Genomic DNA, 24,881 nt, shown 5'->3' on the forward strand with positions numbered 1-24,881 from the left:
GCCGGGCAATAAGCCCGCGTAATTTACCCCCTTCGCGGCCAATCTTCTCTGGATATTGCGGTATAAACGTGGATTCCGGTTGGTGGAATTGTAGCAAAATACACCATTCTGACTGTCGGGCTAGCTCGGCACGGCAGCATCCAACTCTGGCAGGTTGAGGAGACTAACTCAAACGACTATGAGACAATTAACCTTTAGTGGTTTATGGTTAGCGAAGCGAATAGGGAAGGAAATTCGGCTGGGAACATCTCGGGGAGGGGCGTTTCTAAGGGGAGGAGATGCTGCTAGAATGGCCGGGCTCAGGTGTGATGATGACTTCCGGGCAATTACACTGGTTGGCGAAAAGGTTTGAAATGTCGTGAGGGAACTCCTCATTCGAGAATCGAACAAAAATTTGCTCAAAATAATAATTTATGAAACGACACTTCAATTACGGACTTCAAAATCAAAGTACCTACACAAGAATCCAGTTATAATGCTTTTTCAAGGTAAGTGCGATCTCTATTACGGACGTCAAATTTGAGGTACCACTTCCCTAAATGTGAATATCTTATAGTGCAGTGTAGTGTAGTGAAGTGTGTTCGTGAAAAAAGATGAGAGTTTCAATGCTGGTAAGTACAAAGTCTGTCAATACTGTCAACTGTCAATAGTCTTAAGAGCTAAGGTAGGCTTCTCAGAATTAACACATATTTCTTATAATGTAGAGAGAGTGCTAAGAATTATTAAGTATAGGATTTTTATTTAAAATGATTCTTCAAAAAGGGACTTTAAAATCAAAGTTACAATGCCAACATTCTGTAAAGATAATTGTTAAGGTAAGTGAGCTTTCTATTACGGACGTCAAATTTGAGGTACCTCTTCTCTGAGTGTGAATATCTCATAGTGCAGTGTAGTGTAGTGAAGTGTGTTCGTGAAAAAGGAAGATGGTTTCAATGCTGGTAAGTACAACCGTCTGTCAACTGGCAATAGTTCTAAGGTCTAAGGCAGGTTAAACCCACTTGTTTTGAAGAAAATCCTCATTCTACGTCTCGTCTCAAGCAGACGCATCACAGAATGACGATCGCTCTCGAATCACAAGTTGGCAAGACTTTCGCCCAAGCTCATCGCCATCCAATTAACTGGACGGAATATGTCATGGTTATGGATATTACCGCGGTGTGCGCAGTGCATCTCCCCAAACTTGGCCGTCTGCCCAAAAAGTGAAATTTAATAGCTTCTCACCATAAGCTTTTCAATGCTTCTGGGCGGCGGTGATGTAATCGGATGAAAAGGAAAATCTACTCCACACGGGAAGTAGACGACTTAAATTGCCTTTTTTAGCACAGTCAGACAGCTCAGCTATGTCCAGAGGTCGGTTCTAATTTTAGCATCCTTCTTCACTGGAAGCCTAATGGGCCCATTAGCCTCCAGATGACAGCTAATGTGCATGAATTAGTGCGGCAATTCCGCCACTTAATGCAGTAAACGCCGTGTTTTGAGCATATTTTAGCGCGAATTTGACCGATTCTAAAAAGCACAAATTCACGGTCACGTGAGTTTAATCACGTTTTCCCCGTGTTTCGCGCGAAAACTGACAGTTCATCGTGTGGAGTGGCCTTGCACAAGATAACCGCGAATCTCGCACCGTCATAACAACCCGAAACGCAATTGCACTCCTGAAGTGAAGTCGACGGAGGGGCAGAACGGTAATTGGGCCGGGATTGTGTTTGTGTTGCTGATAATTAGCCCGGGGGTTCAATGGAATTGTGGGGTGGTGATTTGGTTGCGGTTGATTCGGGTCTGTTTTTGATTATATCAAATGAATTTGGAAATTTTGATGCATCATGATTCGGTTGCAATCGGTGGAACGGATCGGTGCTAGTGAGGTAGGGTTTGCGAAAATAAATATGTAGGTAATTAAAAACTCATAAAAAAACATTCATCAACCAAATTAAAATTGTTGTTTTGTCCTATTACCGACTTTGAATCAAAATACTTGATAAATTCATTAAAATAAGACAAGAACGACCAAAAAAGTTTAAAATACAGCTAACTGGAAACTTTTTGGTGAAACGTCTTAATCAGACGTTTGCCAAAAATCGATGCAATTTGTCCCAAAATGTCTGGAAACTACACAAATCATATATTTAACATATCTACGATGAATTGGGCACTTTTTAGTGAAACGTCTGAATCAGACGTTTGACCAAAATTGTTCCAAATCATCTGCACTTTTTCAAAATTTTCGAAACAAAACAAATCACATTTTTCCTGCTCAAAAACCAAACAATCACTGTAATTTATGTTTCTTTACTGAGGGGACTGTAAGTAACTGTTATTCTGTCAACTCTGTCAAACCAAAACTTGCACTCTAATGTCGTTCCAAAGTCTACTTACCGGCATTAACGTGTGACGCCACTAGTAACGTGGCTACTATTAGCAAGGATGCTATCGTTTCGAGCCCCTGGAGGCTCGAACTCCTGCTGATCATGGCGACTGTTTCCTTACACCCTGCGAAAGAAAAGAAGAGAAAAATCTAGGTCAGTCACTGTGCATGCTGATTAGCGACGAACCCCCCGTCTGCTTTCAAGCGGATCAATTGATCTGAACAACAACATTAGTCGCAGACGAAGAGAGGGGAAAAACAGCTAATGGTCGCTTCCCAGCGCCCGAAGAAAGCTTCTTTTTTTGGCAAAAATTTGAGCGCGCGGGGTGACCTACTAACGATTACCAAATTACCATCGCGCAGCGATTGATCGATTCAAATTAAGCGGTGAGCACTCGGGGCTTGAGATTCTCACAACATACACACTCGAAAATTTTGAGGGGAGCGCGATAAAGGAAAGTAAAAACGGTTTCGAGGAAGCTCGGCCAGGTACTTTCACTGGATGTCGGCTCATTAACGAAACGCCCCTAGGCGTTTGAAGCTCTCTGGTGAGGAATCACGACGGGGGGGTCTCTTCCAAATCCTCTCGCGCGGACCTCTGGCCCGCGTGTGGATGCTGCTGCGCAGCGTTGATTACATTGACTTACTTTTTCCCGCAAAAAAAAAGCTCTCCTTTTCCCGATGATTCGAGTCTTCTCCGCGGTGTGAGACTCTCCGCTGTGAAGAGAGTCTTTTGTAGCTTTTCCCCACCCCACTCACATGAGCTGCTGCTACTTTGAAATTTATGTCAGTGTTTCTTTTTTTTTCATAAGTGGCATATTATTATCATTACTGTAAAAACTGGTTCCTTCCTGTGCTGCGCTGCGCGAGCTTTCGCACCATCGCGTCCAATCCGGTTTTGGGTAGCCAATCTCTGCTCTATATTTATTGCCTGCCCGCGTCGCTTTTATTTCGCTGAGCTGGGCTGCATTCCGCACCGCATCGATCTGCCGGTCGGTCAAGTTCGAGTTCAGCAGCGCACGGTGTACAAGACCCCGCTCAAGATCATGGTCAACGCGCGCGCGCGCTCTGACGACGCAGTTCAACTCCCTCCGCGAGTCAACAAGGGGCACGGAGGGAAATCTGCGAGCGTTTTTGAGTCGAAAAGCAACCAAAAAACTTAACTGGAGACTTTTTGGGTGAAACGTCTGAATCAGACGTTTGACAAAAATCGTCCCAACTTGTCCCAAAATGTCTGGGAACATCACAAGTTAAATATTTAAAGTATCCACGGCGAACTGGACACTTTTCACCGAAACGTCTGAATCAGACGTTTCACCAAAATCGTTCCAGCTCCTCCCCGCGTTATCAAAATTTCTCGAAACAAAACAAATCACAAAAAAGTGCCACCAACCAATCTCAAATCCATAAATTCCCCGCTCAAAAAATCCAAACAATCTTTTCCTTCAGTGTGATTTACGTTTCTTGCGTCTTTTTTTTTCTTTTTCGCGCTCGAAATCGTTGCTTGATGATGCAGATCTCGTCGTGACCAAACCAAGTCGACGCGATGTGGGACAACGGCTGCTGAAAGCACAACGGTTCCTCAGATATTGCGTAACTTTATGCTTCTGTGACGACGACGACGACGACGACACAACTGGTTTGGTGGAATTGGATTTCTCGCGCGCGCGAACAACTTGGCGCGTAAGGAGAGAAAAAAAAGGATGATGACGGTTTCGGTGGCGGTGGCGTTGGCAGTCCCCCGCAAGGACTGAGTGGAAATGTGGTTTGTGCAAGGATTTAATTTTGTCACAGAGTTATAAATCGGAAATACCACTTTGTGTGTGAGTCGAGTGAGAAGAGAGGGAGGAGGGGGCGTTAAGGGGATTTCTGGTATATTATGCCGGATTTATTTGCGAGCTGGCGGTGCGGTGAGCTTTTGAAGGACGGATTCTGGGAAAGTTTGTGGCCGTTTGGAGCTGGGAGTGGTTGAACTATCAGAAATAAAGTGTGATGAAGTCATGCTTGAATCATGACAAGAAAGTTTTACGACCCTGCACGAAGGAGCTGATTTATGTATCAAAAAGATTTTTTTCTTAATTTAAGCATTTTTCAAGAAAAGACCAAAGAAATAACGATAATTCGAAAAGATAAATTTTGCTTACGTCTCTAACTTAAAAAAATAGCAAGTCAACAAAAAACTCGTCAAAAAATGCTTTCCAAACAAGGAAAACCTGTTTTAAGTCCTAATTTACAACGATTTTAAAGATTTCCACCAAAAATCGATTGCTTAGAATTGCTTAGAATTGTTTAGAATTGCTTCGAATAGCTTAGAATTGTTCGGAATTGCATCCAATTGTTTAGAATGGATGCTTAAGGGTGATTATAATTGTTTAGAATTGCTTCGAATTGTTTAGAATTGCTTAGAATTGTTTGGAAAAATTATATTTAGTCATTTTTAGGCAAGTGGACTGTGTTTTCATACATTTAAAAGTAAACACAAATTGTGAGAGCAGTTTCTCCCACGGTTTTGACTATTTTAAAATTAATAAAATATAAAAAAACGTTGAGTGTCAAAACAAAACTCAACCTGCATAAACCAATCAAATTCATAAATCTCGAGTGCGATGACCCTTTTCGCAGCTTTGCCAAGTTCATCCAACTGCTCTCCAACCCAATATTAATTGCCTTCTTTGGGCCCCTCTATCAAGGTTAAGTCATCTTTCTCAGAGCTCCCCGGCCTCGAAACCACCTCAAGTGTCAATCTTGGGCGCCGCCGCCACCGAACTCGAAAGCATAAACCCTTAACTGGATCTCGACAAACAGCTGAGCTGAGGCCCCCCCTCTCCAAGGTCAGTAGCACGGCTCATCAATATCGAGGCGGTGATTGAGTAGTCCACCACTTAAAACTTCCCCAAGTGGGAGCCCCTCTCGAATCTTTCATCTCGTATCTTCTTCGATTTTTTCTGTTGTTGGACCTTCAATTGCCCGGTACACAATTACACCCCTCAATCGGATTAGCGCGGAGACCTTGATATTTCCCGGCTCATCTTCTGGGTCAATCGGTTGCCCTTAACCTACCCGAAAATTTCTAGAAATTAGACCAACTAGTACGCCCCCCTCATTGTTGAGCCTTCCACTTGTTTGCCTTTTCTTTTTTTCGCAAACTCCCACACTCTAATTTGGGGTCTCCTCTTTGAACGAGCGCATGTGTGTATGTGCGTGAAATTAGCCCCCTTCACCGCAGATAATAATGCATCTCTTCGTCTTTTTTTTCAAGCCGCGTGTAACCTTTTGGCCCAAAACAACAACACAAGCAAAAAAACGCGATACGTGAGGGGTGGATCCGCCCTCACTCACGCGCTCCTTATTAGGGAGGAAACTACTCGGTGCGCGCTAAATTAGCCCCCGGCCCGGAGGTCGCCGAAAAAGTTAATTGACCGCGCGCGCCTAAAGTTCAATTGAAGCTTTCCGGAGAGGAAGAGCAGCGCACTCGTTGGGAAATTGGACATTTCCCATGCGTGGTTCTTTGCAAGGGTACCTCGGCGGTTTTAAGAGAGGAGGTACCTCGGAGTCATTGCTAGAGGAAATGCGATCAATTGTGGAGTTGAAGGGGTCGAATGATGAATTAGCGTGTGATTTTCGGCTCAAATGACAACTTTGAATAGTTTTTAGCAAAATAGCTAGGAAACCTCGCCGTGTAACACGTCTCCGCTACGTTAAACGAGGTTGCCGCCATGACAAGAAATGTTGACGGGATCTCCAAGAACAAGATCTATTGATTGAAGTTTTTGGAAACCTCGCAAATCGGGCACCTCGAAGTGAGTTTTGTTTCTACTTTATTTAACGAAGTACAAGGTGCAAAAATATGCCGGTTCTCCGATTAACTAGCACTGCGTAGCTCAAATGATAACTTTGGAATTTTTTGAAAAAAATTGCTTGGTAACCTCGCTGTATAACACGTCTCTATTACATTAAACGAGGTTACCGCCATGGCAAAAAATGTTGACTAGATCTCCACGAACAAGATCTATTGATCAAAGTTTTTGGAAACCTCGCAAATCGGGCATCTCGAAGTTTTTTTGTTACTACTTTATTGAACGAGGTACCCGGTATAGTATCAAATTTTGGGTCAAAGGTCGTACTAGTGCAGGAATCGGTCTTGTTTTTGAATAACCAGATATGAGATAACTTTGAAGATTTTTTAGTTAAAAACGAGGAAACCTCGCTGTTTAACACGTCTCACCTTCATTAAACGAGGTTGCCGCCTTGATAAGAAATGTTGACTAGATCTCCAAGAACAAGATCTGACGATTGAAGATTTTGGAAATCTCGCAAATCGGGCACCTTGAGGTGTATTTTGTTTCTACTTTATTAATCGAAGTACAAATCGCAAGAATATGCTGGTTCTCTGATTAACCAGATATTGCGTAGCTCACCTGATAACTTTGGAAGATTTTTGATCAAAATATCTAGGGAACCTCGCCGTGTAACACGTCTCCGCTACATTAAACGAGGTTGCCGCCATGACAAAAAATGTTGACTGGATCTCCAAGAACAATATCTATTGATTGATTTTTTTGGAAACCTCGCAAATTGGGCACCTTGAAGTGAATTTTGTTTCTCCTTTATTGAAGAGGTACCCGGTATATTATCAAATTTTGGGTCAAAGGGCGTACTAGTGCAGGAATATGTCGGATCTTTAAATAGCCAGACATGTGATAACTTTGAAGTTAAAAATGAGGGAACATCGCCGTTTAACACGTCTCAACTTCATTAAACGAGGTTGCCGCCTTGATAAGAAATGTTGACTGGATCTCCAAGAACAAGATCTATCGATTGAAGATTTTGGAAATCTCGCAAATCGGGCACCTCGAGGTGAATTTTGTTTCTACATTATTGATCGAAGTACAAATCGCAAGAATATGCCGGTTCTCTGATTAACCAGGTATTGCGTAGCTCACGTGATAACTTTGGAAGATTTTTGATCAAAATATCTAGCGAACCTCGCCGTGTAACACGTCTCCGCTACATTAAACGAGGTTGCCGCCATGACAAAAAATGTTGACTGGATCTCCAAGAACAATATCTATTGATTGATTTTTTGGAAACCTCGCAAATTGGGCACCTCGAAGTGAATTTTGTTTTTACGTAGCTCACGTGATAACTTTGGAAGATTTTTGAGAAAAACAGCTTGGGAACCTTGCCGTGCAACACGTCTCCGCTACATTAAACGAGGTTGTCGCCATGACAAGAAATGTTGGCGGCATCTCCAATAACAAGATCTATTGATTGAAGTTTTTGGAAACCGCGCAAATCGGGCACCTCGAAGTTTTTTGTTTTTACTTTATTGAGTGAGGTACCCGCTGTAGTATCAAATTTTGGGTCTAATGACGAATTAGCGTAACAATGTGCCAATTTTCTGATCAGCTAGGCATTGTGTAGATAACGTGATAGCTTTGGACATTTTTGACCAAAATAGCTAGGGAACCTCGCCGTGTAACACGTCTCGACTACCTTAAACGAGGTTGCCGCCATGACATGAAATGTTGGCTGGATCTCCAATAACAAGATCTATTGATTGAAGTTTTTGGAAACCGCGCAAATCGGGCACCTCGAAGTTTTTTGTTTTTACTTTATTGAGTGAGGTACCCACTATAGTATCAAATTTTGGGTCTAATGACGAATTAGCGTAACAATGTGCCAATTTTCTGATTAGCTAGGCATTGTGTAGATAACGTGATAACTTTGGACATTTTTGACCAAAATAGCTAGGGAACCTCGCCGTGTAACACGTCTCGACTACCTTAAACGAGGTTGCCGCCATGACATGAAATGTTGGCTGGATCTCCAAGAACAAGATCTATTGATTGAAGTTTTTGAAAACCTTGAAAATCGGGCACCTCAAAGTTTTTTTTGTTTCTCCTTTATTGAACGAGGTACCCGCTGTTGTATCAAATGTTGCTAGGGTTCTTCAAGATTTGGACTTTCAAAACTTAATTTCTTGGTTATCTCGAAGGATTTCTTCAATGTTATTCGTGCTTTGAAACAATTATCACCGGGAACCTCGTTGGGTAGTTGCTTTTTTGAAGGTTGAAAACTGCCTTAAAATTGATTAATTATTTCCTGTTTGATTTCTGAACAATTTTATGCTCTATAAATTTATGAAATTTGAAGTTACCACCACCGGCTACCTCGATGTACTACGCTTCCCAGTTCTGTGCGACGAGGTTCCCGCTGTAGAACAAAGTGTTAATTTGATCAAACGGGCTCGTGACTTCTAAATTTAACCGAGCACTAACACGCAGGAGCTTGAAAATTTGAAGTTCCCTGCTTGATTTCTATTCTTAAGGAAGTCGCCAAGAGTAAAGAACTGCGTAGGGCATACAAACATGATGAAAACTTCCAAATTTTTAGGTTACCAACTCAGGTTACCTCACTCTCCTGTTCAATTCTGGTCTGTGCAAAACCTCGCAAATCGGACATCTCATAGTGTACTTTGTTTCTACTTTATTGAACGAGGTACCCGCTATAATATCAAATGTTGCTAGCGTTTTCAAAAGAAGAATCTCTTCAACAATATTCGAGCTTTGAAAAAAATATTACTGGGAACCTCACTATTTGAGCGTCGAAAGCTGCTGTTTGATTTTTGAACATTGATTTGCACTATACATTCATGAAAATTCGAGGTTACCTACTAAATTTAACCGAGCAATAACCTGCGGGAACTTGAAAATTTGAGGTTCCCTGCCTAATTTCTTTTCTGAAGGAAGTCGCCAAGAGTAAAAAACTACAAATTTTCAAATTGTTAGATAACAACGCAGGCTACCTCGAATTCCTGTTGTATTCTATTCTATGCAATGAAGTTCCGCTCCAATTAAAAGTGTTAATTTGATCAGTCATACTCGTGACTTCCAATTAGAACAGAGCAATAACCGACAAAGTTCTAAAATTTGAGGTTCCCCGCCTGACCACTCGTGCAGCTCGATTGTTAATTACCTTAATTGGTGACTAAGTTCAAGAGTTTGAGCTATTTTCTGACGGTGACTTCATCAAAAAGGTAATGAGGTTCCCGCTGTGACATCGACTTCTTCATTTCGCCCCCAAGTTCGGCTGATGCAAAGTTAGTTAGCGCTCCCAAATTTCCACCAAATCGAGGTTCCCTGCCTATCCGCGCGTTCAATTCAATTGTTTACGCGTCGCCCGATTGAACCGGGAACCTCATTAATCAAGCCGGGAACTTGGCGCAAAAAAAACTGTACCAAACTCCGTCCAATTGTCCAGGGCACCTCGACACCGGACGTTGCGTTCACACAATTAGCCCAGAGGGAACCTCAACGCGTTGAAAGCCGCTGGGCTGCTCTTGTTTAGAAAATCGAGGAGTCCGCGCTCACCATCTCTGCTCTGCTTCGTCTTGAAGCCCGGCGGCCTTTGCCGTTTCAACGAGTTGTTCCACCGTCCGCGCGGAGTGTGTGTACTCTTGGGGTGGGTAAAGTGCCGTTAAATTAGAGTATTTAGTTACCGTTGGTTCGCGCGCGCCCCCCTCTCTCTGTTGCGAAGAGAAGTTGGGAGGTGACCGCCGACCGACCGGGAGGGTAAACAAGTTGCTATTTCGCAACCTGGAGAAAAGGGTGCGGCGTGCCCTGCGCGCTCTAATCCCATCCAGGTCCAGGAAATGCGGGAGGAAATGTGGTTGTAAAATTAATAAGTAGAATAAAGGTGGGTTGCAAAAATTTTCCGCTCTCCCCGAAGACACTCTTCGGGACGGTGGGGAGGGCACCTCGGAGCGAAGGGGGTGTCCGAGGGAACCTATAATTTCCTCCACATATACGGTCGCTTTCTCGTTATTTCTGTAGTAGCCTACGGGATTTTTGCTCCACCAAGGCTGTAATTATCCGGGCATCCCTCTTTAAAATTGTGCTCATCAGAGGCTTCGGGAGTTTTTGCTTCGGCTAGCCGCCGCCAGATCGCGCGCCCCTCTCCGAAAGCGTTTGATCCATTTAGAAATTGAGCAAATAATGGGGCAGCCCCCCAAGTGCCCAGCATCGAACCTTTTCGTGTTTTTTTTTGTTTCATCTTCTCGGAGTCTGGGCGCAGCAGATTTGTGTTGCCCATCAACGTCATAACGATTATGGATGGCTGTGATTAGCATAATTAAATAATCATAGGGCGCGCAGCGCTGCTAGGCCAGTTAGCTTTTTGTTTTCGGGGTTAGGAGGGTTTTTTTTTGGAAATTTGGAGAAATTTCATGGCTCTGCGGGAACCTCACGCGCCACCTGAATGTCATTTCGATCACGCGACCTCGTGAAGGGGGGGTTCACTGACGAGGGTATTAGTTTCTCTATTTTTAGAAATTCAATCTATTTCGGGGGGACCTCTGGCGTAGAGCTGGGAACTAGGCTCGAGAGGCGTGCGCGTAATGAGCGCGTTGAGATGGGTTTTGAAGTGGCTTTGGAGGCACCTTGTTGAGTATTCCCATGGGAGTTTGAGGGGAATCGCGAGAAAAGGGCGCTTTGGAGTGGTTAGAACGGCTTGAAAACCTCCGGAATCGTCTTACTGGTTGATTTTTGAACATTTGGCATAAAAAATCGTTGCTTAGAATTGCATCGAATTGCTTAGAATTGTTCAAATGGCTTGCAAACCTCCGGAATCGTCTTCCTGGTCGGTTCTGAACATTTGGCATCAAAAAATCGTTGTTTAGAATTGTTTAGAATTGCTTAGAATTGTTTCGAAAACTTGCTTATTCGATTTCTAACAAGTTTAGAATGTGTTTTTGTATCAAAATTGCATGAAATCAGTTCATGCTCCCTCTTTAAGGATGATTCAGTCGCTTAGCTCACCGCTCGGTCCAGTTTATGACGGCCGCTTATGGTGCAATCAACCGGGATGAAATATGGCCTTACCTACAGAAAGCAAAAAGAAGCAAAACGTTAGATAATTAGCACCACGTCCGTTAATAGATACTAATTTGCGAATAGTTTTAATATAGCGCAGTTTAATTAGCGTGCATTCACGCCGGATTTCCTTCACCAGAAAGATTCCTCTGACGTGAGCGGTCTTTATTTGTTCGTCCAAACCAAAAAAAGGTGGGAATCCTTCCAGGCGTTTCAAATCGACGGTATTGTTCGAAACCATCAAACCGCCTTCAAAGGCAAAAATTTGACTTCCGCATTCTAAGCCATCTTCACGAGAGAACCCCTTCGACCAGCAAACAACAAAAAAAGAAATCAACCCGGCAAATCACTGTTTTCCTTCCCCGGGAACCGAAAAAACATCCCGCGCGCGCAAAACTAATAATCATTATAATCATTTTACCTGGTTGTTCCCTCTCTCAATTAGAACCCACCCCGGGTTCTCGAGGCCCATCTTCAAGCGCTTCTTCGTCTTCCCCCCACGACTAAAAACCCCAACCTTAATTGAGTGCGAAGTTTCGTTCATTTCGACGGCGGTGGGAAACACATTCGCGCAGAATTCGAAGAGTTAGGCCCTCTCAAAAAAAAAAAAAAAAATCGTCGAGCATAATTGATTCCCAGGTTAAGCCATTGTGTTCGATCGCGGAAATGGACGCAGATATTAGCAATTCCAACAAAACTGTGAACCCAACCAGCTGTCAGCGAGCTGAGAGTTGCGAAATCTTCGAGCCACCTGTCGCCACCTCTTTTATGAAAATGTTAAGTAATGTGGCGATGGGTTGGGCTCCCCCCCCCCCGGTCATGAAGAGGGTATTTTATTTTAGGATTTTATGCAAATCAGTAGGAGCTTCTAAAAAGGGGCTTTTTGAGAGTTCTGAAGGTGTAGAAATCGAAAAATGTTGATCACAGTGCAGTGAATGATTGAATTCCATCAAAAAATAATTGTTTAGAATTGCTTAGAATTGCTTAGAATTGCATCGAATTGCTTCGAAAACGTCTAATTTCGTTAGCAGATCAAAATTTCATCAAAAAGAATTGTTTAAAATTGCTTAGAATTGTTTAGAATTGCATCGAATTGCTTCGAAAACGCTAAATTTCATCATAAGATGGAAAAAGAGAAGTATTCTAATGACTCTTCATGATCACATAGTAAAATTCCAGCGTGCACGTTTCAAAGCAATACAAATTTCTTGAAAAGGAAAGTTTATTTGAAAGTGAATTAATAAACGCCCTTTTAATGCCAGTTTTCGCTACAATAAACGGCGCCACAAACCCTTCAAGGGGCAAGGTGGCCGAGGCCCTTTTTTATGGCCGGCTCGTTACACCTCGAGACACGGCGTACGTGACTTCAATGCCCAAAAATATTCAAAGAAGCAACAGCAGTCAGCGATTCTGTCCCGATTTTCCCGACACTGATGTGTGTGCTTTTAAGTCGATCTGCATGCAAACGACGAAGACGATGTGTTGTGCGTAGTTTCACTTTTAATGATCCCTCGAAAGTGTTAATTTCGGGGCCATTTTGGCGTCCGTGATTCGGAACCAGCGCGACTTAATTTCGTGCTGGAATGCGCTCCCGGTCAATTCGGCAAAAAAAAAGTAAGAAGATAAGTGGCTGCGACTAGCCGCGCGATGACCTAGTGAGTCGAGAGAGAGTCCATACGACCGCGGTGATAATGATTCTGTAGTGTTATGGTTCGGGCTCGATCGAGATTTCTTGCGGTTTTCACGCCAGCAAGATAGAGCAAGGTAATTTGGAAGCGATTTATGGACCCCGTCGCGTCGGAGACGCGCCCGGGTTCTGCTAATGATGTGGAGGGAAACTTTTTGGGTAGAAAAATTATCTACGCCGTGAATGGGGAGATAATGCGTGTGTAATCGCTGCGAAAGTGGCGACTTTGGCGCGGAAGTGGGCCGAAATGGCGTCAAATTTGAGATTTTTGTGAAGAGCGACACTGAATTAGGCATGCAGAGACCATTTTTGACGATTTTAGGGCTTGTACTAAAATTGTACTAAAAAATTTGCTTGTACTAATACTGTAAATGGTCTCGTGGCGCAGGGGTAGCGGCTTCGGCTGCCGATCCCGATGATGCTATGAGACGCGGGTTCGATTCCCGCCTTATCCACTGAGCTTCTATCGGATGGTGAAGTAAAAACGTCGGTCCCGGTTTCTCCTGTCTCGTCAGAGGCGCTGGAGCAGAAATCCCACGTTAGAGGAAGGCCATGCCCCGGGGGGCGTAGTGCCAATAGTTTCGTTTTTTTCAAAAATGTACTAAACTCTGGAAATGTAAGGATTTGCACTGGCAAACTAGATACAAACATGCCCGGCATTTCTGATGTACTAAAATCACACTAGAACGTGTTTTTCGTTGCAAAACAGGGTCTAATTTGAATATCAATGCGCTCTTTTCAAGTCATCTTCTGCCGACGACTCAAATAAGCTCATTCAAATTCCCCCGTCATCGATTTTCTATCAATCAAAGCCGAAAAACTTTCCTCTAAAGAAACTCATGCTCCAGTTTGCATCCCACAGGATCACCCTCATCCGAACCAACTTGACACATCAAAATTCTAATCACTGCCCCCGAGGGGCATCGTCCATCAGCTGGCCGCTCTCAATTCAAATGTCAGTCCACTTTTTGCGGCGGAAATTAGCATTACAGTCACTGCAGCGAGCATATTTAAGGCCCGAAAAAAGAACGTCAATCAAGCGGGAGGGGGTGGCGGCGGCTTCTGCCAAAATGCCAAATGATTTGGCCAATTCCACCCCCCCCCCCCCTCGTCTGCATGACTGCCCTTTTCTGCCTTTCTTTTGGAGTTTGTGGTGGAGAATTTTCAATTGACTCCTGCCCCTCGCTCTGGTTTGGCTTTTGGATATGACAGCAGGGGGATTCCCTCGGTGGCTTCATGACAATTTGATCATTGGCTGGTGTGAGCATTTGAGAGTTTTGCACGGAAATTTTTTAGTACAACCTTTGGCTTTGAAATATTACAAATATAACGTGTTATGCCTGACACAAATTTAAAAAAAAATAAGATTTTTTTTCAGCTGCAATTCAGAATTCTTCGTCTTTAAATGAGTTTTTACTGTTTTAGTACAAGAAATAATTGTGTTTGTAAGCTATTAGAGATCAACTAACTTGATTAGAAAAAAAACATTTGAATTTAAGAGATATTTCTTTACATGAATCTAATATTATAACAACTTTAAACCGAAGTTTAATTTGTACTAAATTTTAGTACAACCTTATTTTAGCAGTTCAGAGAGCCCAACTTAACATTTCAACTCGATTTTTTTTGCAAAAAAATGAATTTCACGTTTCCAGTGTCCCAAGGCTCCCGCCAACTGTCACAAACCGGGGGGAATCGGTCCTAAAATATCACACACATGACTTGCAGTCGAGCGTCAAAGTTTCCCGGAGAAGTGACCAGCGAAGAAAAAAAAATCAAAGCCGACTGGGAACTCGAGGAATGAGGTCAGCAAAAGAGAAATCAACCTAAACCGAAATTTGTCCGAAAAATGGAAGGCTCACCCAAGTGAGTGGACAAGAAGGGAAGAAAAAAAAGAGCTTTAGATTCCAGCACTATTTGGAGTCTTCTTTTTTGGTTGGGAGGAAGTTTGGAGCGGGGGGTTCGAAAATAAATAGAAAACCGACCAATTTCCAAGTGTTTAATATGTGCAGAGAGCAGAGCATCATGCTGCATGACAAGTGTGACTCTCGCCTGGTTGGGACTCGTGGTGAAGATGAGCTTTATTATGCGCTTTTTTATTTATTTTTTTCTAGGGAAATGTGGGCAATGTGCGAGTTTTTTGGTTCGTATTGGAATTTGGCCAGATTATTTCGGCGCGTTCCGGCGATGTTTGACGAAAGTCGACGGAAAAAATACCACACTTTTTTTTAGTACAAGCTGAAATCAGGTCAAAGCGTGGCGCGATGATGATTTATTTGTTTCTGGAAAGCATGTGAGTTTTTTTTGTGGAATGTCCACGCGGTGTGATGCGAGCAATTTGTCGTGCAAATATTTATCAATCAGGATTGGAGCTGGATTTAGTGGAATGGGAAAAAATCGACGGGGTTTTACGCTTGTTTGGTTGATTTTTTATCGAAATTAAGCCGATTGGAAGAGGCCGCCTTTTGTTTGATGGAATAATTCCAGTTGGTAGAATAAGTGTAAGCCTATTTGGTTTGTGTGATTCTGGGAGCTGAATAAAACGTATCAATTGAATAAAAAAAATCGTCTGTTTGAGCATTTGAAATTAAATTTGTGAAACAAACATTGACATAAAGAAAATATGAGAGAGACAAGCAGTGTACCTATTGGCTTTGCTTGATATCTCTTCTAAACATTGACAGATAGTTGTGAGACAAGCTGTATGTTTTGGTCGAACCTTTAATTTTTAGTCACATTTAAATGAGAGCTCAGTGAGACAACTCTGTGTTTTCGACACGAAAAAAAGCAGTGAGACAAGCTGAACCGTTTGGATAAACCTGTGAGACAAACTTTCACTTTTGATCACATTTGAGTAATAACGCCATGAGACAAAATTTGAAATTTGGTCACGGAAAAGAGACAGCGTAGAAAATCTGTGAGACAAACTTGTCCCGTTGGATATCACATTTTTTTTTGATTAATTTGATAAAGATTTAGACAGAAAACAGTGTGGCAAAGCTGTGAGACAAGGTTGTCCAGTTGGCCACCAATTTGAAACTCTTTTCCAACATAGTCATCCAACAAAAAACGGCACTTTTTTTGCCCAAAAAGATAAAGGTAGAGAAGTAGTGGGACAAAATTTGCCGTTTGGACTTACTTATGAGACAAACTGTTATTTTAGATCACACTCGAAAAATAGCTTAGTGAGACAAGCTTTGTATTTTGGCCATCCTAGAAAAATGAGACAAAAGTGTACCGTTGGGCAGCACTTTTTTTTGGAATGTCATTCCAATTTATAATCATATTTTTTAGTTTGAATAAAAAAACCCTTTTGGAATTGAAAAAAAAAAGATTTTCAAAAATATAGGCAGAAAACAGTGAGACAAGCTGTACTGTTTGGACAAATCTATGAGACAAACTGTTAGTTTGAATTTTATTTGAAAATAAACTCAATGAGGCAAGCTTTACTTTTTGGATACAAAGTTACGACATTTTGGAGAATCTGTGAGACAAAAGTGTACCGATGGGCACTCCAAATTTTAAGAAGAATTTTTCCTTAATTACTAATTTATTTAACTAAGATTCAAAAGGAATCTTAAAATTTCGAAAAAAAATCACCACTTTTCATAGATGCAGGCAGAAAATAGTGAGACAAGTTGTACCGTTTGGACAAAACCATGAGACAAACTATTCTTTTGGATTGCATATAAAAAAATAACTCCGTTAGAAAAGATTCGTACTTTGGACACAAAGAAGAGACACCTTGAAGAATCTGTGAGACAAAAGTGTACCGTTGGGCACCTCAAATTTATAAAAATAATTTTCCCGTCATTCCTAATTTTCAACTTCGAAAGGGAATGTTCAAATCTCTAGAAAAAATCACCACTATTCATAGATACATACAGAAACAGTGAGACAAGCTGTACTGTTTGGACAAACATATGAAACAAATTGTTAGTTTTATCACATTTGAAAATGAACTTAGTGAGACAAGAGACAATTTTTGGACACGAAGAAACGAAACAAGTTTTTGGAGACACAGAAGCGACATCTTAAAGAACCTGTGAGACAAAAGGGTATCGTTGGGCACCTCACATATTTTAAAGGAATTTTCAAGTGTTTTCTTATTTATCCAAATTTTGTACGAAAGGAATCTACAAATTTGAAAAAAGCACCAATTTTTATTGAAACAGGCAGAAAACAGTGAGACAAGCTGTACCGTTTGGACAAATCTATGAGACAAAATGTTCTTTTAAATCTCGTTGGAAAACAAACTTAATGAGACAAACTTTGTTTGTTGGACACAAATGAGAGACATCTTAAAGAATCTGTGAGACAAAAGTGTACCGTTGGGCACCTCTCATATTTTAAAGTTATTTTCAAGTGATTCCTAATATATTCAACTTTTGTACAAAAGGAATCTCCAAATTTGGAAAAATCACCGATTTTTATATAAACAGGCAGGAAACAGTGAGACAAGATGTACCGTTTGGACAAATCTATGGGACAAAATGTTCTTTTAAATCTCATTTGAAAATGAACTTAATGAGACAAACTTTGCTTTTTGGACACAACTAAGGGATATCTTAAAGAATCTGTGAGACAAGCTATACCGTTTGGACAAATCTATGAGACAAGCTGTTAATTTGAAAATGAACTTAGAAAATCAGTGAGACAAGCATGTCCCGTTGGACACGCAACAATTAGGAAGAAATTAAAGTTGTTATCTTCACTTGACTTAGAAAAAGATAGTGAGACAACCTGTGCCTTTTGGACAGCGCGCTGTGTTACCAGCGCTGTCATTCCAGATCTCCTCCGCCATAATTCTCAACTGTCAAACCCGAGCGTTACCATAATGGCGCCACATTAACCAACTTCACAAGCGCGCGCGGCGCACGCTCACTCTCTCAAATTAGTTTTCACTTTGCAACTTTTCGCCAGTGTCTCAGCCAGAAGAGGGGGGTCAGTCATTTCAAAAGCAATTACAACCGCAGAGAGAAACACAAAAAAGAAAAACATTTTTCCACTAAACAAACCGGACAGGTCACTACTGTGTGCCACCCGAGGTTCCCATAAAACACACACTCCCAGATAACAAACTGACATTCCCACCCCGCGAGGGGTGGGACGGGGAGGAGGGGGTCCAAGAGAAAGGAGCAGCATCTCTTGGTTGTGGACACTAATGTGTGTAGCAGCGAGCGTTTTTTCGCTTTATGTTTCGTGTTGTTTGCAGTTCCTCTGCTTTTCTGGGAACGAAATTAGTTCCATTTTTCATGTTTCACGATTTCTGTGGTTCGCCCGCGGAGCGGGCCGAGGTTGAAGGGGGGAAACTTCGCAAAAGCACAATTTTATGAACATACTTTCTCAGAGCTTCCCCCTCCCCTTCTTCACTGGGCAACTAACGAAAAAAAAGCAGCAAAATTGGAAGAAGGGGTTGGAAAAGTCAAGTTGTTGCCGCGTTCTTAGCCCGCGGAGCTTTCGTTTCACTTTGTTTCGTATACCTTCAAAGTCTCTCTGGTTGGTACCTTCTTCGGTTCAGAACACGTTTGCACAGACACACACAGGTCAAACCACTCTAATCGCGAACCGGCGATCTCCCCGACGATGTCGATGAGAATCTGCCTGCCACGGGATCGAGATCCGACGACGACGACTGGCCGACGGCAAAGACCCGGCCCAACTATTTTAATGAATCTTTTAGCAAGCCTCTCGGTAAATGAGCTTGCGGGTACCGCGCGAGACGGCACGGAGGGAAGTTGGTTGGGGATTTTTGGTTTCGATGGAATGGGACAGGTTTTGGTCTTCTGTCATTAAAACGCAGCTGAGACAAACTGTGTCGTTTGGACACGTTGGTGAGAAATCCAAGAAAATACAACAAGAAAATGCTCCTTTCAGACGGTTTTGACAATATGTCCATAATTCACGTTTATGAGACAAGCTTTGCTCATTGGTCATAATGAGTGGGACAAACTTTGCTCTGTCGACATTTGAAGTTCTAGGCATATCTGTAAATTAAACTTTTTTCAGCAAAAAAAAGTTTATTTCGGTAATTTACAGAACAGTTGAGACAAAGCCTGTCTTTTGGACACATTGACGAATAACTCAATAAGTTTTCAAGGGAAAATTTTATATGAGACCGATCATTGGGCTCACCATTAAGTGAGACAAGCTTTTCTCAGCTGTACCTATCATTGAGACAAAAGTGGTTCAGTGAGCATAGAAAACATTAATTGAGACAAATTATGCCATTTGGACACGTTGAAATCGTTGAAGTATATTGACACTCGGTATGATTCAAATTTATGAGACAAACTTTGCTCATTGGTCATAATGAGTGGGACAAGCTTTGCTCTACGGACACTGATACCAGAAAGTAAAATATCTATAAATCGAACTATTTTAGACCAAAAGTGCATTTTGGTTATTTGCGAAAAGGATGAGACAAAATCCGCTTTTCGGACACATTGTTCAGGGGAAAATTTTAAATGAGACAGGATGAAATAATTGGCCGGTTGGCAAAATTAGTGAAAACCATTTGTGGTTTACATTTTTGAGCCAAGCCTCATTGGTCATAACGAGTGGGACAAACTTTCTTCTATGGACACATGATCTTGGAAGTAACATATCTGTGAATCTCACTATTTTCGCTTTCATCATAGCATGAATCAGTGAAACAAAAAGTAAATTTTGGTAATTTACAAAACAGTTGAGACAAACTCTGCCTTTTGGACACATTGCGAACAACTCAACAAGTTTTCAAGGGAAAATATTATAAGAGACAGAATGGAATCATTGGGCTTACCATGAACAGAGACAAGCTTTATTGTTATTTGGAAGTGAAAATTTTTGTAACCAAACTACATCGGCTGTCTCAGCTGTATCAATCATTGCGTGGAACAAAAATAAGTTTTTGGCATTGAAAAACATTATTTGAGACAAATTATGCCATTTGGACACGTTGAAAAGTATATTGACACTCACTTTAATTCAAATTTATGAGAAAAACTTTGCTCATTGGTAATAAGGAGTGGGACAAGCTTTGCTGTACGGATACTGAAACCAGAAAGTAAAATATCTGGTAATCGATCTATTTAAGACAAAAAGTGCATTTTGATCATTTGCGAAAAAGATAACACAAAATCTGCTTTCTGGACACATTGTTCAGGGCAAAATTTCAAATGAGACAGGATGAAATCAAAATCAAACCATTTGTGATTTACATTTTTGAGTAAATATTTGACCTTCATGAAGTGAGGCAAGCTCTGATTTATTGTTGTACGGAAGTGCAAAGTGATTTGAATTAAACCTAAAAGCTGGTCCAGTAAGACAGAAGTGGGGTTTCGGCCGTGACAAACATTACTTGTGACAAATTAGGTCATTTGGACATATTGAAGACATAAATTCGCTGTGATTCCAATTCAAGTAAGATAAGCAACTTTGGTTGTCTTCATTGTTACAGTGAGACAAGAAGTGCACGCTGGCCGTTTCAAAGCTATTTGAGACAAACTGTGCCGTTTGGGCACGGTGCCTAATTGACACCTAAATTGGTATTTAATATATCCACTGCACAAGATTCTTTAATGGTCTTGTTGTAGGAATCAGTGAGACAAAACGTGTTCTATGGTCATAAGGACATGGAACCAGTTTTGAAAAACGAGAAAACCGCCCGTGCTTCACATTTATGAGACAAGTTGTGACATACTGACACTTGGAAATAGGAGCTACTTTGGCTGTCATTGAGACAAAATGGAACCATGATATACTGACATTTGAAAATGGACGCTGATATAATCTGGGGAATAATCCAGTTAGGCTGTCTCAGCTGTATCAATCAGTGAGACAAAATGTCAACCGAGACAAGGTTTGGCATAATGACACTTGAAAATGGAAGCTGATATACTTTTTGGGACAATCTAATTTTGCTGTCACAGCTGTTTCAATCAGTGAGACAAAATGGAGCTATGACAAAATGAGACAAACTCGGATATAGTGACACTTTAAATTGGAATCTGTCTCCACTGTATTAATCAGTAAAACAAAATGGGGTTTGGACCAAATGAGACAAGTTTGATATTCACATAAGAATGGAAGCTAAGGGGTAATCAACTTTGCCTGTCTCAACTGTATCAATCAGTGAGACCAAATGGAACTATGACCAAATGAGACAAGCTCTGCTATACTGACACTTGAAAATGGAAGCTGATGGGATAAACTTTTTGGGCAGTTTCAGCTGTATCAATCAGAGAGCCTAATGGACATTTTCAATCATATTTGAGACAAATTCTGCCATTTGGACACGGTGGTAGAAAAGCTACAAATCCGTTCGTTTTTTTTTTCTTATTTATGGGACAAACTTCACCTGTTGGTCATAATGAAGTGTGACAAGCTTTGCAATCAAAAATGACACATAATATTCGAGGAGCAAGCAATGCATAAGTGAGACAAAACCATGCCATTTGGTTACGGTGACTTAAAAATGAAAAGATTGCTTCAGTTAGTTCAAAAAATGCTATGACTTTTTACAAAGAACTTTTGAAATCATATAGTGAGACAAACAGAGACAAAATGGTCTTTAAAATTTGAAGGAATTTCCCTCCGTGTTCAACAAAACTCTCCGTACCCATCTCCAAACGTGGACGGACTAATTTGGCCCCCTCCCCCTTCTCCTCCTAAAAAAACGCGCTCTTTTCGGGAACTTACAACCGGAGAGGATCAATCAGTGTGTGCAATCGCGGCGGTTCGAAAATCTTCGCGAAACAACTTCTAAGCTAAGAAGAAGCCGAAATCAGATTGCCGTGATTCCACATCCCCACCACGTACTCTGAGATGGTCATGTTCTGATTTCGGTGTGCGGCACTCGGTGAGGTATTGGTTTTGTTTCCTTTGAGAGTGTGTGTAGTTTTTTGAGATTGTGTGTTACTGATTGTAGTTTTAGTGCTTTCAATTACGGACTTCAAAGTTAAGGTATTAATTTCTTTTGAGGGAATTAATGAGCGATTTGATTTTTTTACTGAACGTCATTTCAAGTACGGACTTCAAATCTGAGGTACAGGCTTGAACTGTGTTGAACTCGGTGATCATAAATCAGGTAAGTACCGACTAAGAGTGTAAAACAAGTGTAAAGTGTAGCAAGTAAGTAGTGTTGCTGTTATTGAGATTTCGGGGTAAGTACAATCTGTCAATCTGTCAACTGTCAATTTTGAGTAAGGTTAAAAGTTGCATTCTGTTGAACGTCACGTCAAATTTTCTAGACAAGTTCAACTCTGCAAACATTGTCATGTCCCTCGCCGCACATGGTGTCTACTCCTCCAGGAATCCGCAAGTCGTCACCGTCCCACCCTGTCGATATCAGCTGCAACGAATTGAATACTAATAAGGCTACTTCTTTCTCCCACTGACTTCAAAACCTGAGCGAGTGTATGTACATATCATTAAGGCTGGGCAGGGTGACGGGATGGGCGGCGTGCCACTTGCCCTTGAGTGAAAATCGTGAAAGAGCGCGCGCTAAAGTGGCCCAGAATTGCATTGGCGCAAGTCACCACCGCTTGAAGATGCGAACTTGGTCGACCAAGTCGACATACCAAGTAGAGAAAAAATCGAACAGAGAAAAACAAAATGAGGGTAACCGACCGTAAGTCTGACGCTCAGTAGGCTTTTGGAAGTGAGGAGGAACAAAAAAAAAGGGTGAAGCTCAACGCTGAAGAGGCCACTTCTGGACGGCGAAACGTGCCTGCTCGCACAGCCTGCTACGGTTGATTGTTTCTTCTTCGGTGTTATTGGTCTAGGCCTCCGTCGTTACGCCACACAATCGCCGGAGAAGTATGTTTGCAATTCTTAAAGAAGCCAAGAATTGGCGAACTTTTTTCTTCGTTTTGACGCTTGTAAAAACATCCTTTTCTGCGAGAAGCAGCGTTTGAAATGCTTGTTTTTCGGCAGAAATAACAACTTTTGTCCGAAGATCCACACAATTTGGCGCAAAAGTTTTGCGGATCCTGGCAAAGTTTCCTCACATGTAAGCACTTCTGCTGAAGCAATCGGGTCCTCGTCGATGGGGAGTACTCCACTGGCAAGTGCATTCGAGCGCACTGATTTTTCGAGTGGTTCGTTTTATGGACGGATGACTCAATAGAACTGTGTGTGTGCGCGCAGGAGGACGTGCTTGGAGATCGATTTGGTGGACCACGTGGTGACGGCGAGAGACACGTGGTCGAGAGTGGTGGAATTCGATTTGAGATCATTATGGGACAAATTGTGGATTGGATTTTCTAAGAAAATTGTCTTGTCAGAAAAGTGACCTCTCAAGTACGGACTTCAAGTCATACTTTACCTATTTCAGCACAAGATTTTTTTTATCAATGCAGGTAAGTGAAAAAGTGACATTTAGGGTTTAAGTTTAAGAATATGACATCTCAAGTACGGACTTCAAGTCATAGTTAGCCATGACCTATTCAAGCAAAAGTTTGCAACATTCAAGGTAAGTTTTTAGCGTTGGAAAAAGTGAATTCGTGAGAACCTGGTAAGTACACTATACTTCTGTCAATCTGTCAACCACCTGTCACTCTGTCACCCTGTCACAGCCTTGCCGAACCTCGCACGCTGCGCCCGCGTGACCGAGTTTCGTCAAACTGTAACTTTCCGTAGCTGTCAAATCCGCCGTCGGTTTGACAGCTTCTGGATGCTTGAAATTTATGCAGCACCGTGCATCGAATCGCAGCAACCCACCCAGTACGTGCCCGGGGTTTGCAACTGCGACTCATCACCGCCTACTGCGCGTGTTAAGGTCCGTTCACACCTGCGCAAAGGTTTAAAGTTCTGCACGCGCAACGCACTTGCGCCAACACCAGTTCGAGTGATCTCTGCTTGAAGGATCTTTGTGCGAGCCGAGTCTTATGCAAATCAGCACAGTGTGTCGGGAAGGTTTGTTTGCGCGCAAATGTGGGGTAAAAAGAGACACAATTTATCAATTAACTGAAGCGTTCGGCGGGTCTGGAGTGTGGCTTGAGAGAGCGTTGAGCACTCGCAGCTTAGTTTCATAAAGCTCGCAAATGATGAGCAATAAGTTGAGGCGCAAACACACAGATAGAAGAGAAAAAAATGGCAGTAAAAGTGATTACGTGATGGTGCAGCAAGGTCTGAACAATTGAGAAAGTGTTTAGGGAGGAGGCACGGTGGGTTCGAAAGTGAATCTTAAAGTTTCGACTTCATAATTTAGCTTCATTCGCACAAAGTTAGTATTTGATCATCGCTTTAAAAAATCAATAATTTGTTTTTTTTTTTAAAGAAATTGAAAATCAAACCCACCGTCCAACTTGATAGTGACAGCTCTTTCACTCTAAAACTGTGCTGTGTGGGCGTTCAAAAATTCGACAATTTGCCCGTCATCAAATTCGTCGTCTCTGCCGAGAATGATCTTGACGCTTTTTATCTATCCCAATTTTTAAGCTGATTTGCTCCATCGACGTCGTCGAAGTCGACGACGACGTGTGTCGAGAGAAATTGTGCGGTCTTAAAGTGGCCCAGATTTGGCTTCTTCTACGTTTTCGTTGTTTTTATGGCGAGTTTTCGGTTGGAAATTTAAAAATTACTTTCACTTCCGCGAGCGCGAGCGTGCGCGCGCTTTGAAGATTTTCTGGTTAAAATGGTTCGAATGTGTCGCGCCTTTGCGCATATATCGGCCGTTAATTTGGGCATTTTTGTAAGGTTGATTTGGTTTGGCGGTTTTTTTTTCTGTTTTGATGTCTCGTCGTGGGAAATCAGGTCACGTGGACTTACGCGGGTGTTTTGGAAGCACTTTTTGTTTTATTGGTTGTGTTGATTTTTGGTTTTTGGATGCCTTACCTGAAAGTGAAAAGAAAAGTGGAATTTCATTAGCGGATGCTCGTTTTGGGATATTTAAATGTAATTGGGATTGGAATAAAGAAAATTTGATTGCCTTGATAAGAAGAAAAAGTATTTGTAGATTTCTTGAATTTGA

General features: G+C 41.8%; 1 protein-coding gene across 6 annotated transcripts in view; it reads right to left on the bottom strand.

The window, feature by feature from the left end:
• LOC6046428 (microtubule-associated protein futsch) overlaps nucleotides 1-24,881 on the bottom strand; it is a 160,459-nt gene that overhangs the window by 20,090 nt on the left and 115,488 nt on the right. For all 6 annotated transcript variants that reach the window (XM_038262031.1, XM_038261782.1, XM_038261841.1 and 3 more), the window contains exon 3: nucleotides 2,377-2,490. In XM_038262031.1, the coding sequence (XP_038117959.1) occupies nucleotides 2,377-2,470 (94 nt within the window). In that variant the 5' untranslated portion in view covers nucleotides 2,471-2,490. The remainder of the gene's footprint in view (nucleotides 1-2,376; nucleotides 2,491-24,881) is intronic.

This window comes from Culex quinquefasciatus, chromosome 1 (assembly GCF_015732765.1).
Source record: "Culex quinquefasciatus strain JHB chromosome 1, VPISU_Cqui_1.0_pri_paternal, whole genome shotgun sequence".
In the NCBI taxonomy this organism is placed as follows: domain Eukaryota; kingdom Metazoa; phylum Arthropoda; class Insecta; order Diptera; family Culicidae; genus Culex; species Culex quinquefasciatus.